Below are 12,358 nucleotides of genomic sequence, written 5' to 3'. Positions count from 1 at the left end.
AGTTTATTATTTTATGTGTTTGAAAAAAGTATGTAAATGTGCAAGATATATATTGATTTTGAATGTATTGGAATAAATTATTAAAAGAACAAGTCAATGATTTGAAGAATGGCTATTTAGAGATTAGCTTAAAGTGACACATGATGAATCTAATCTTACCTCCACCAAACATGGCAAAGCAAAGAAGAGCAATGACCCAAACAGAGTAGTTTACTTTGGATACAGCTTTTGTTTTCTGAGTAAATAATGAGTTTTATGTATGCACACATATAAATGTAGTGTTTACCTCTGCTGCTTTTGCAGCTACTTTATGATTAACTGCTCTATTTTTATACAGCATGTTCTTTTGACGAATAGTAGGTGCTGTAGCCTTTTTTACATATAAAATATATTAGATATATTCATTTAATCCTTGATTCTTTACTTACCATTTTATATTACGCTTAAAAAAAAAAAGAAGAAAAAGAAGAATACAAAACAATAAGAATTTATGTTTAGGAACGAGGCAAATTCTCATTGGCTCTATGAATATTTTACATAACTCAGAATTTATTCTTCCTCTTTTTTTCATTGTGACAAAGACAGTGGTACATTTCCCAGCTGTGGGTCGTGCCTACCACAATTGTCGTTGCCTCCACTCCGACCTCGGATGTGGTTATGTTCTTGGTAACTTCTCCAAACACAACGTTGACTATATTGGACCCACGTCTGTGCTGATTCCTTGGTCGGTAGTAATAGTCTTCGAAGGTGTTGCTTGTCAAACTCCAGTTCGCGTGCAGCTTTGCTGCCTTCGTGCTTGCTGCGGATCGCAAAGAATGTATCTTGAACTTATTTGTGCTGATCCCCGAATCTTGCATTATGCCTTCCAGCCACCTGCTGACTGTCTTAGGTTGAATCTATTTTGCGGGCGTACGGCCATTACCTAAGTAAACTAGGAACGATATGTGTTCCTTCTCCAACGAAGTTTTAAAGTCCTTGGTACGCTGGACAAATGACTTCAATGCTTTAATGGAACATAAGTTTTGATATTCGCCTAGACCCAATTTGCTAGCTTTAGGCTTGATCTCTTTCGGCGTCCGTACAATTAATGTTACTCCAAGAAGCTGATCATTCGACTCAATAAACGACACATCGCGATGTCGTAAGCAACCCAGGTCGGAAGTGGGTGCCACATTGTAGCCATTGCCAAGAGTACCAGAGTCTTTCTTTATAGTTGATCCAGCGATAGATTCTTTGTATTCTTCCAATTGTTGACCATCTGTAGCAGCGGATTGATTTGAGTACTTCTTCACAGATATTCGATAGTTTATTCCTTGTTCTTTTTCTCGCTTGAAAGGATTATTGAGTCAAACTCTGCTCAGCAATATCAGGCTTGCTGCTATGAATAATTTGGAAAACTAAGGCTAGTGCTGATTTCACCACGTTGAGACGCTGTGATGAGTAGTTCTGAATTGATACCAAGTATTTTAATACCAGGCTGGGATCATACTCCGTTGAGTCTCTCCTGGGATTCTCTGAAAAACACCAATTTGCTTAATTTTTCCAGTGGCGATTGTAGGCGTCGTTGGTTGACTTGTAAATGGCTTGAGCTAAAAACTTTGATATAGCTTTGTCCACCCATTCTTTCTCCTGATGCATCTGGATAACTGCCATGCGGTTACTGAGAAATTCTTCTTCAAGGTGGAGACTAGGGGTTCTGTCTTGTTGTGCTTCAACATTACCGGCCACCAATGTTGTGTTGGCCATGTCGGGGCCACTATCATACAATCTTGTGCTCGATCTTGATTGATTTTCTTCGACACCTGCGGTATCAGTTTCCAAGGCGGGTGTAGCAAGAGGCCCTTCCTGAGCCATGCTTGCTGGAAAGCATCTGTTCTCTCTGCTACAGATTCGAATTCCATTTGAAGCTTTACAACCATGGTAAGTATTTAAATTTTAGCTTTTATATTCATTAAAGATTATTCAAACACGAATGTCTAAATAGAATCTCAAACAATACTCAATGAAAATCAGTTTTTTAATCTGGATAAGCCTTTCAAAGTAAGTTCAGGCGATATGCATTATCATGTGGAGTAAGAAAAATGATGGAAAAGCTGCAACGAGTCAAAAAGAATGGTGGCAGAAAAATATTACAGATAGAATCAGAAATCGCTGAAAAAAGCAAAATGAAATGTATTTCTGCTGACGACTTGGAAATATAGAATAACGAAACCAAGCAACATTGTGATGAACTCGGAAAGTTTTACTATTCAATCGCCTGAGTACGATGTCAGAGAACATACGAGCTGCAGAAAAGAAAGTTTATTGACCGCCTTTGTTCAAATGAGAGAAGATCCATGTGCAAGCAATCATAAAATGCTTCAAAAAGCCCCTTCTGGCCATGCTTGTTGATGACAGAGGTCCGTGCATTGGCTCCAAGATTAAATATTTCCTAAGGTATGGTGGCAATTGGAAGTCAAACAAGAAGGGTCTGTATACGACTGTATGCATAACAAACGAGCATAATACATCACAAACCTGCTTGTTTTGCTCCAAAAAGCTACTCAACCCCTATCGTCTGGTACAAGGAAAAGACAATACAGCTAAGCTTAAACAAGTAAAAGGTAGCTTTGTTTGCATGAACCCAAAATTCCAATCAGTCTGTGCTGGGAACAAAGAACCAAGGTCAATCACTTGCAATTATGATATATAAGTATTATATATTAAAGGATATCCCACAAGGCTGACTTAGGTTAGGTAGACATTTTGGTAGTGTACATTTGTATAGTATAGGAGAAAAAACGCCCTTAGATATAAAATGATTCAACTTAACGGCAACTTCCATAAGGAAAGAGAAAATGATTACCAATTATGGATTTCAAACGAAGGGTGTCGATCATAAAGCTTTTATTGTTGAGATCAGCAGCATTAATAATAAGAGTCACTTTGAACGTATTCCTGCTCGCTATAATCATGTTCATGAGATATATAGGGATCACTAGTATAAGGATCATCCAATTCTAGATCATTATATCCATCATAGCTTCCAATTTCACTCCCTACCACATCATCATCATCATAATAATAAGCTGGCTCACTTTCATATTCCTCATTAGAGCCAACAGAGGCACTGTCATCTGGACTCACATAGATTGATGATTCATAACTTATGCTATGAGCGTGTTGGGAGAATCCTTCACTGTCATATATATCGCTGTCGTGGTTATCATTGTCTATTGACTCGTTAGCTTGATCAAGTTCATATTCACTAATATCTTCATCATATTCCTCTTCCTGACTGTCATAATCTGAATATTTGTGTATAGACTGCTCATCTGGCACTGATGGTGCGTCTTGTTCACTGCTATACCAACTTCTCTCATCACCTTCGTCATCATACACTTCTTCTTCTTCAGTTTGAGGGTTACTGCTGTGGGTATAATGGTATGATCCGCAATTATAACAGTAGTTACTACCATGGCTGTATTCAGCTTCCTGTTCTTCCTCATATTCTTCTTCTTCTTCTTCTTCTTCCTCCTCCTCCTCCTCTTCTTCTTCTTCTCCTTCTTCGTAATACGGTCCTGGAGCGGTTCGCTCTTGATCGGAAGTATATCTGTCATAATCATCAAATGGTGAGCGATACCCGCTACTGTCACTGTTCATCAGGTCGTTATCATCATCACTCATATCCTGAGGTGTGTCATAGTCAGCTTCATGACATACCAATTCGACAAGGATCTTCAAATGGCTTATTTCAGGTGATGCTTTAATCAAGCGAGGAAAGTCGACACCTCCGATAGGAAAGAGATGATACCTCACGCGAACGATTTGTAACTGAGAGAAATCTTTGAGAAAATCAAAAATCAGCTCCTTGATATATGGACTTATTTCATAGTTATCTGGTAGTGTAATTTCGTATAGTTGACGATATCGAAGTAAGCAGAGAGTATAGGGAATATATCCAGTTCTGCCATAAGGTCGTGGTAAGTGGGTCAATCGACCTCCCCATCGACGGACTACCTGAGAGCCAGCTAGTGTGAGCCAAAGGGCTTCGTCAGGCTTGGCTACATCCAATCGAGTAAGACGAGGACAGAGTACGGATAATTGAATGAGTTGCTGGTCCTTTAGACTATCATTGATCTGTAGTGAGTTAACAGTATATCCAGAAGGTTCTGGTCGTTGACAAGACAGGTCAAGACATTGAATGAGACGGTCGACATGTTGGAATGATTCAAGCACGATATTCTTATAAAGTAGCTGATGTGCGATTGAATACCATAGACGACAAACAGATAAAGTATAGGCAAGATCACGAGGACAAGTGATATAACCTAGTATGTTTTCCCATATTTCAGTTGGTAAACTCATTAGTTGTCAACAAGGGAAAAAAAAGAAAAAGAAAAAGACTTGCTTATCCTGCGTCGTAGTAGTAGTACTGCATAAACTAACAAATAAAACCCAAAAGAAACATAAATTGAGTTTTAATAAAGACGGAAAAAGAAAAAGAGGCATAGAAAGAAAGAGGGAAAAAAGAGACTATAGACAACTATTATACAATAACACTAATATGTTCAATTAATATATGCATTATGCACAACTATACTTATGCCACTTTCTTTTTTTTTGTAATTATATGACTATCATTCAATAAAAGTATCCGATCTTTACTTCCTCTTTAAATGCAATAACCTTTCTACATCTCATTTAGCATTTGCCCTTACTCATCACAAAGGACGAAATCCTTAAGTCTGCGGCAGCACGACAACGTACAAAAACGAGCATAGTGAATTGGAAATGGCTAGCACTCTATATATATATATATTGGAATTAGACCATAAAATACGAGGATACACAAGATGAGATCAAAAAGTACCTTCACTCCAGGTATATTGGGTCCTCTGAGGCTGTATGGAATCTTTTCCAGTTCAAGACATACGAAGAAGGTCCTACAGTAATAAGTCTGCAAGTACATTTATCGGGCCAGCAAACTGTTTATTTCCCTTCTGAGGCATTAACAGCAGAGATTGCAAGAACCTTGGAAAGAGACATGACAAACTTGATGGCTTTTTTTTAAATATAATGCAAGAAATGAAGATGGGAGGTCATACCTTTACCAAGAATTTCCCCAGCATTTTATCTTTAATGAAAGATTAAAGCAATGAAAACTTCGCCAGCAAGGCTTTGCCGTTGGCAGAATGTACCACTGTAGCCCCATTGCCGGAGAGAGGCATTACCTTCGCCTTGTATTGACCAGCGTCCGTGGCTCCAAGTCTTTTGAGGGCATTAGGGCAGTCAATGGGATTCTGCGCCCAACCTTCAGAGAGGTCTGAGTAGCTCTTCACTTAGTCCAGGATGATCGTGAATGGGACTGGTGCTTTGCAGAGGCAATACTTTTTGCTACAGGTGCAAACCTACGAAGATTATTTGTCACTGCACTGCTTCAGAGTCAGTTAAACAGCCCTTCGGTACTCTGGGAGCGTTACTGCAGCGACATGTGCGATGGCCTTGCGAACAGGCAGTTAAATCCTTTAGCGGATAATTTTACATTTCATATCCTTAACCAAGGCAAAGCTAACATGGCTGCTTTCCCTTTTTTTCTTTACTTCAGCATGAAGCGAAAAAAAGACGATGATCCTCCGCTTCCAAAGGCAAAGCGAAATAAAGGGAAAGATATGTAAGCTATAAAGTCGGTATGGCACTTATTAAGTGCCCATTAGCCGTCGATTGCAGGTTCCCTTCTTTGTTTGCACAAACACAAACATGTTTATTCAAAAATACAGCTTTTGAAGCAAATGATGATGACTTTCAAGAGACTCCATTACTTAGAAAAGGTAAAGATAACATCTATTAGCCCCATCTGTTTTATAACTGAATGTTGTAATAGACAAGAACATCCGTACTATTTTGAAAGCTGCTAAAGAAGACACATCTGCTCCTTGCCTTTCAAATGTTGTTATCGGTGACAAGGTATCTATGCCTACAGACAATAAAGATACGAGTGCTCAAGAGCATTACCTGCTCCTACTCCTTCCACTTGTTGTACTTCTGCCCCTATCAAGGCCTCCAAGAAATATCAAGACAAGGTTGATAAGGCTGAAACACTTAAAAAGGAGAAAGAAAAGAACAAGATGACAACCAATGGACAAAAACAAGTACAATGTCCTTCTTGTAGTAGAACTGATCACTCTTGCTCCTCAAGCAGGTTGTATCCTATGAATAAGTCAAAAAAGAAGCTTCCAAAGCCTAAAGATACCGTCGAGAAAACTTCTGCAATCAAGACATCCTTGGCTAATATCTGTAGATATCCCAAGTTCGTTACTTTGATTCAAGAAGTAGTTGACTGCATTACTCAACTTGGTATATTCTGGAACTATTTTTGCTAATTACTACTTCTTGGAACTTCTCGAGAATGGTGAAGGACTACCTGTTGTCACTCAAAATCTGTTCTATAACATATTTTCCGTTTTTTCTGGCCAAAGAAAACATACCTCTGATAGTATCAAGAAGAGCTTCAAGGCCTTTTGTGAATCTACTTTCCTTACTCAATCTGACTTGGATAAGTATACAAGTAAAGGATATATGACCATTGTATCTTCTATGGCTAAGCAATATGAAACACTGGTCCGCAACTACGTATGCTCTACTTACGAAGATCGAACTCTCAGACATATTCTTAATGTCCTGTCCAAAAAGATCTCTCCTTATTTGTGTGGTGATAGCTTAACAGTCAAACAGCGCAAGTCTTTAGCAAAGCATATGCTTCAACAAAAGACCAGCTCCAGGTCTGCCTGGCCATCCACTGTTGATCAAATTGAACGACATGAAACCATTGTCAATAACTTTCTTACTCTTTAGTCAACGTACGATGCTTCCAATGACGCTGACATACCAAGCGAAGCTAATCTGTATGCTTAGCCTCAATACTACATAAAAAGTCCATTCAAGAACTGAACTCTCAAGACAAAGCATCAAGTAGTTATGTTCATAGAAAGTTACAAGAATTTCTTTTTGTCGAGAAGCTAAATACAAGCAAGTACAGATCATTAAAGGAAAAGACACTGACTGCTGTCAATTTCAATAAGTTCCTGGAAATAACAAACAAGCTTAGAAATATTGATAAAAAGGATATTGATGCTGTCCAACACTTTATCAAAACAGTACAAACGAGAATTCAAGACAAGACCTTCATGCCTCTCAAATACACTGACCTTTGAGGATCAAGATACTTTTCTTTACTTTTCCTGTACAAGATTGATTCCAAGAATATACAGATTGATGTTCAAGCTTTTTAGAGACTTGCCAAACAATGAGACAACAAAACCAAACCATGTCAAAAGAATGATAATGATTAGCTTTATGATATTTTAATGTATTTGATTTTTCAAAAATAAGCTACAAGACACTTGAAAGCTTAGCCCCACGTTCCAAAAAGTTTGCGTACGTGTGCTTACATGTCTTTTCTGTTGGGCTAAGCAAATGTTGTCATTGTAGAGATGTGATGACCACTGATGGTTATGCTGTATCCTTCATGTTTAAGATAACTGTCTCAATTCAAGGAGAACCTAGAAGAGAACCAAAGACACCCAAGGATTTTGCTGATATAGTTGACGACGCAGAGATTTGGGCTGTTGATCCTGGTATATCAGTTATCTTTACTGCAGTTGACTCGACAGGACAGAAGCGTATCCAAACTACAAGCTTGGAAGAATACTATAATTTATGTGGTTACAGACTTGCTACAAGAAGATGAAAAGAACACCAAGAGTGTCATTTAGACGAATTTAAATATATTAGTGAATTACCTACTTTAAAAACTGCAAACTTGACCTCATTTTTACTAACTGCCCCTACACGTCTACAAAACTATCGAAGAATTCATAACTATTACTGTCAAGATAAATGATATATCGTTCTCTTACATGATGTGTATTTTAATAACGCTGCATATGGCATAGACCTCAAAAGCTAAAGTTCAAGACGTATATCAACAAGCAAAAAGGAACTCAAGAAATTGTTAAAAGACTCTTTGACAACAGCAAAAAGCATGGCATATCAAGCACAGTTGGCGCTAAAAACCAAAGTCCAAACAAAAGCAAATATGTCCTCTACCTCTTGCTGACTTTCCTTCTTCCTCTCATCGGAAGTGAATCATTGCGTTCGGAAATGGTTCTTTTGGTTCAAGTATGAAAGGAAAGTGAGCTGCACCTACTGGACATATTACTGAAGAAATCAAGCGGAAATTCAAGCAATCTAATGGAGGGCCGAATTTGTCTATGTTGACGAGTATTTAGCGAATCAGATCTGTAACAAGTGCAAATTCAAACAATTAAACATCGCTATTACTGGATCAAAGCGAAGAGTACACTCCGTCCTCAAGTGTGAATCTTGTGGTACGGTTTGAAATCGCGATGTGAACAGTGCATTAAATATATATGGTATCTTTGTTTACAAATCAAAACACGACAATGAAAATTCTCCCTCCTTCAAAAGACTAACGGTGCTCCCTGGATTTAATGCGCTGTCTATAACGGCAGTGCATTCCTTAACGCCTCGGTAAGTATAAAATGAATAATACGTTATTTTTTACTCATTAATTTTCCACTTATACAATAAAGTATTCTATTCAATAAAATGAGACATTGTACACATAAACAATATAGAAAAGAGAGTGCGCCCATGAACAAAATATATGTGAACCGGGGATTCAATATAAATAAAAAATAGAAAAAAAAACTTTTATTCTTTTTATTCTTTTATTTCTTTTACAGTAATAACAATGAATTATTGTAATAGAACTGGTCGTAGTGGTATTGGCAGTAGTAGTAATAATAGTAGTAGTCTGATAATCGATTCTGATTGCTCAGATGACTTGATAATAAATGAAGAAGATGAAGAATTAAGAGCAAGAAACAGTGAAGATGAGGATTATTATAAGCCAATAGCACCTCCACCTTCACCACAACAAGAACCTATTACACTACAAGATGATATCCATGAGAAAAGAGATACTAAACTACATGCTCAGACACTAGACCAGCTATTACGTAAAACATTAGACCGTCAGCAAAGCAGAATATGTAAAAGACAAAAGAGAAGATCTTCAATATTTAATAATAACCAGCACAAGCTGAAGGAACTGCTATCTTCTATTGTGGATGAAGACATGATTCATGAATTAAGAGATATGGTCTTGTAATGACAACTTTTTATTTTATTATTATTATTGTACATAGATTGACACACAAACACACATATATACACACATACATACATATATATTTCACAAGTACACACACACATAACCTACATATACATTTATATAATATATTTATATTCACACACCAATGATGCCCTTTTTCCCCTCTCTTTTCTACGATTAAAAAATAAAAATAAAAAAGCAATATTTGCGCCATTGAATAAAATTTGCCTCTCGTTTTTTTATTATTTTTATTAAACCATGACCTCTATACAACTAGATGTTTCAGCCCATGCGATTCCTTTGCTTCATGCAGCCAAATACCCTGCATACAATGTATGTGGTGTATTGCTTGGAAAAGTAAATGGTTCAAATCTACACATCACTAAGGCTATACCTTTCTTTCATCATTGGACTACCTTATCACCCATGCTTGAAGTTGCATTACGCCAGGTTAGAACATACAAAGTCTTTCTAACTTATGCTAATATATATAATAATAGACAGAGATTTATGCACATGATAATAAACTAACTATCATTGGTTGGTATCATGCTAATGAAGACAAGGATGACACTAGATTATCTGATGGAACTAAACATGTTGCTGAAACAATACGAAAACAATGTGGACATTGTGCTGTGTTTTTGGTAATAAAGAGATAGATGTAATATAGAACCTATAATAATAGTAATGGACATAGATCAACAACAAGACCTTCTCTCAACCAGACGAAACAGCATTTATAGTAAGTCAGCTATATATATATATATATATCCACATGAATAAATGACTTATCTTGCTATAATAGCCATATGTATATACAGATAATCAATGGAAAGTGACAAATCAACTGACAATTCCAGAGGAAGCCTCTGTCAAAAGTCAAGAACTGATTGCATCATCAAAATACAAAGATCTGCATGATTTTGATGAAGCTTTAGAAGACGCGTCATTAGATTGGTTGAATGGATTTATTTAAACAAACTTTTTATCGTGGTGATTTACACGTAATTTTGAATAAAGCGATCCAGCAAAGACGATGACAATCTGTACGAGGAAGATGTAAAAGATGTATTTGAAGAATGTAAACATGGCACCTCTGGTTTCACTTGAATGAAGATTAACTTCTTTCATTTGGTTTTGTATCATGTCTGATTGAGATAGAATACGCGTCTAGTGATGGTTTTTTGTTAGTTTTGTACCCATTTAAACAAAAAAGAGAAACCTACATCTAAACCAGATAAAGTTTGTTCTAATTTGCGAATAGAATTCTGAAGTTCCTTTATCTGACGTCCTTGATCACTGGCAAGTCTTTCAAATTGAGCAGAGCTTTTTTTTGTTTCTTCACGTATTTCATCTACCCTACGACTTAATTCGATACTAACTCTTTATTTCATTTTTAGTTTCTATTTATACTTGAAAGAATGTGTGATACTTACCCACTGTCGCCTTGATTATTTCTCTTTACATTTTCATAATTACCAGCAACAATTGATTCAGGAGTAGGTGCACCCAAAGCTTCGATCTGAAGCTGTAATACTTCAAGTCTTTCAATAGTTCTTACTTGGGTATCATAAATAGCAGACTAAAAGGACATTAGCTTTTTACATTTGATTTCGCTGTTATCTTACCATGGTAACGGCTACTTCATGACCCATGTCATTACCAGACTCTCGTAATTTTCTCATTTGATATTCGGCTTCTTGAATCCTCTAAATGATGCATAAGATTGCATCACTCAAATAATGGCTCATGCTTTCTCTTACCTGTTTTTGTTCATCATCAATCCCGCTGAACTCTTCGCCTTTCTTCTTCTTCTCTTCTTCCAATGGACGTTTTGGACGCTGTTCCAATTAAATGAGAATATGTATACTTAAACACAAAAGACTTACAGATGTCTTCTTGGGTGGGTTTAGTTGTCTTGTCTCAAAGGAGATGACATCGTGATCATCTACAAAACATGGGGTTAATCGCTATACTCTCAATTCATCTCTCTTATTTTACCTGCAGGTGTATGGGAATACGCCTAACAAAGAGTGTGAGTAAACAAACAATAATAAAAAGAGAAACACTTACAGAAATACCAAAAAAGTAACCAGTGGGTAACTTGATGCCTGATCTTTGTAAACAGATGCGATAATCCTTTCCTTCACCGCTGTTATCCAAATAGACCTACATTGGATGAATGAGCTGAAGAATAAGAAAAGCAAATTATACACACATACTGTTAATGTATTATCTTTTAGAGTGACTTTAAGATATGCAGGAGTAGGCGAGTTTCGATAAGTAATAGAACATGTTCCAAGCGCATATTTACGAGGATCGACGCCGGATGCAAACGATAATGTGCCGTCATTTAATATAGCCATTGTAGAAGCTTTATGGTTCTGATAGGTGTCAGCTTTTTTTTTCCCTTTAAATGCATTTATCTTACCACAGGATTAGCCGAGTCTAACCAAATGCTCAAACCGTCCCATTTGTCCTTTGAACCAAAAATGGGGCCTGATTGTTTACTATCTTTTGTATACCAAAAGGCTAAACCACGACCACCGTGCATACTTGTTCCAGATACCTTGAAAGCAACCACTGCTTCCCATTCTTCATATGGATTGGGTCTATCAGACCAGATCCATCCTTTTGTATTTGGGATAGAAGGTGAAAGTCGAATAAAGTCCTCCCCCTGAAACACATCTAAACGTATTAGCTAAAGCAGACGCGTCATTTTCTTTACCTCCGCCCGTGGACCAAAAAGGGACTGAATTGTTATAGTAATAAGGCTTCTTGAACGATAACTTGTAATCATATTTTGATGTTGGAGTATCAGGCAAGTCTTTTTCTGCCTGTTGGGGATCTACTTGATGAACCTCAGATGAACCCCAGATGCCAGCTGAACAAGTTTCTAATAATAAAGCCGTAACTATAAATAAACTATAGGCTTTCATTATAAAGAAGCTTAAAAAAAGAAAAAGAAAGAAAAAAAAAAAGAGAGAAAGACACCTTAATAAGGAGAGAAGAATGACTTTGTATTTTTAATGTTACAGCTTTACCAATTTTAGAGTCAACAAAGATGACAGTTGACTATATGCTTCTTTCTTACTCTCTCTCTCTCTCTTTATTTCTTTCTTAAAAGAACATAAGATTATATATAAACTTTATCAAGAAAACCATTTTGTTGTTCTT

General features: G+C 36.9%; 7 protein-coding genes across 7 annotated transcripts; 5 read left to right on the top strand and 2 right to left on the bottom strand.

Moving 5' to 3' along the window:
* Positions 1-10: 10 nt before the first annotated feature.
* Positions 11-373, bottom strand: RHIMIDRAFT_94729 (uncharacterized protein). Its single transcript, XM_023615908.1, has 3 exons — positions 287-373; positions 160-235; positions 11-112 (listed from the first exon to the last, which is right to left on the bottom strand). Exons 1-3 carry the CDS (start codon positions 338-340, stop codon positions 81-83), a joined length of 162 nt encoding a protein of 53 aa, XP_023461493.1. The 5' UTR covers positions 341-373; the 3' UTR covers positions 11-80.
* Positions 374-2,368: 1,995 nt separating this feature from the next.
* On the top strand, positions 2,369-2,692 carry RHIMIDRAFT_273802 (uncharacterized protein; the record flags this gene model as incomplete). The annotated part of the gene is made up of 2 exons (XM_023612410.1): positions 2,369-2,603; positions 2,640-2,692. Coding segments are annotated over 2 exons (288 nt in total), but the record flags the coding sequence as incomplete, so codon positions are not given.
* Positions 2,693-5,621: 2,929 nt separating this feature from the next.
* On the top strand, positions 5,622-5,892 carry RHIMIDRAFT_94714 (uncharacterized protein). The gene has a single exon (XM_023615907.1). It carries the CDS (start codon positions 5,672-5,674, stop codon positions 5,828-5,830), a length of 159 nt encoding a protein of 52 aa, XP_023461491.1. The 5' UTR covers positions 5,622-5,671; the 3' UTR covers positions 5,831-5,892.
* A 1,504-nt stretch (positions 5,893-7,396) lies between these two features.
* On the top strand, positions 7,397-7,794 carry RHIMIDRAFT_273800 (uncharacterized protein; the record flags this gene model as incomplete). The annotated part of the gene is made up of 2 exons (XM_023612409.1): positions 7,397-7,729; positions 7,763-7,794. A coding segment is annotated over one exon (333 nt), but the record flags the coding sequence as incomplete, so codon positions are not given.
* A 944-nt stretch (positions 7,795-8,738) lies between these two features.
* RHIMIDRAFT_273799 (uncharacterized protein) lies at positions 8,739-9,351 on the top strand. Its single transcript, XM_023612408.1, has one exon. It carries the CDS (start codon positions 8,756-8,758, stop codon positions 9,173-9,175), a length of 420 nt encoding a protein of 139 aa, XP_023461489.1. The 5' UTR covers positions 8,739-8,755; the 3' UTR covers positions 9,176-9,351.
* An 85-nt stretch (positions 9,352-9,436) lies between these two features.
* RHIMIDRAFT_242286 (UPF0172-domain-containing protein) lies at positions 9,437-10,157 on the top strand (the record flags this gene model as incomplete). Its single annotated transcript, XM_023609742.1, has 4 exons — positions 9,437-9,628; positions 9,679-9,825; positions 9,879-9,923; positions 9,987-10,157. The coding sequence occupies 4 exons, from the start codon at positions 9,437-9,439 to the stop codon at positions 10,155-10,157; spliced, it is 555 nt and encodes a 184-aa protein (XP_023461488.1).
* Positions 10,158-10,368: 211 nt separating this feature from the next.
* RHIMIDRAFT_248971 (uncharacterized protein) lies at positions 10,369-12,120 on the bottom strand (the record flags this gene model as incomplete). Its single annotated transcript, XM_023610576.1, has 11 exons — positions 10,369-10,564; positions 10,618-10,763; positions 10,810-10,890; positions 10,945-11,022; positions 11,071-11,129; positions 11,183-11,204; positions 11,255-11,333; positions 11,355-11,368; positions 11,404-11,565; positions 11,613-11,869; positions 11,910-12,120. The coding sequence occupies 11 exons, from the start codon at positions 12,118-12,120 to the stop codon at positions 10,369-10,371; spliced, it is 1,305 nt and encodes a 434-aa protein (XP_023461487.1).
* Between the last annotated feature and the right edge of the window lie 238 nt (positions 12,121-12,358).

This window comes from Rhizopus microsporus, assembly GCF_002708625.1.
Source record: "Rhizopus microsporus ATCC 52813 unplaced genomic scaffold scaffold_30, whole genome shotgun sequence".
Lineage (NCBI taxonomy): Eukaryota > Fungi > Mucoromycota > Mucoromycetes > Mucorales > Rhizopodaceae > Rhizopus > Rhizopus microsporus.
The sequence above is the reverse complement of the archived record's forward strand: the minus strand, read 5'-3'. Positions and strand labels throughout refer to the sequence as shown.

What these genes read in the sequence shown, in the direction of transcription:
- RHIMIDRAFT_94729 (XM_023615908.1), bottom strand. Translation starts at nt 340, where the DNA reads ATGCTGTATAAAAATAGAGCAGTTAATCATAAAGTAGCTGCAAAAGCA. An exon ending in TAGCTGCAAAAGCAGCAGAG is followed by an intron (nt 236 to 286) that starts GTAAACACTACA and finishes TTATTTACTCAG; the next exon opens with AAAACAAAAGCTGTATCCAA. An exon ending in CTTTGCCATGTTTGGTGGAG is followed by an intron (nt 113 to 159) that starts GTAAGATTAGAT and finishes ATCTCTAAATAG; the next exon opens with CCATTCTTCAAATCATTGAC.
- RHIMIDRAFT_273799 (XM_023612408.1), top strand. Translation starts at nt 8,756, where the DNA reads ATGAATTATTGTAATAGAACTGGTCGTAGTGGTATTGGCAGTAGTAGT.
- RHIMIDRAFT_94714 (XM_023615907.1), top strand. Translation starts at nt 5,672, where the DNA reads ATGGCACTTATTAAGTGCCCATTAGCCGTCGATTGCAGGTTCCCTTCT.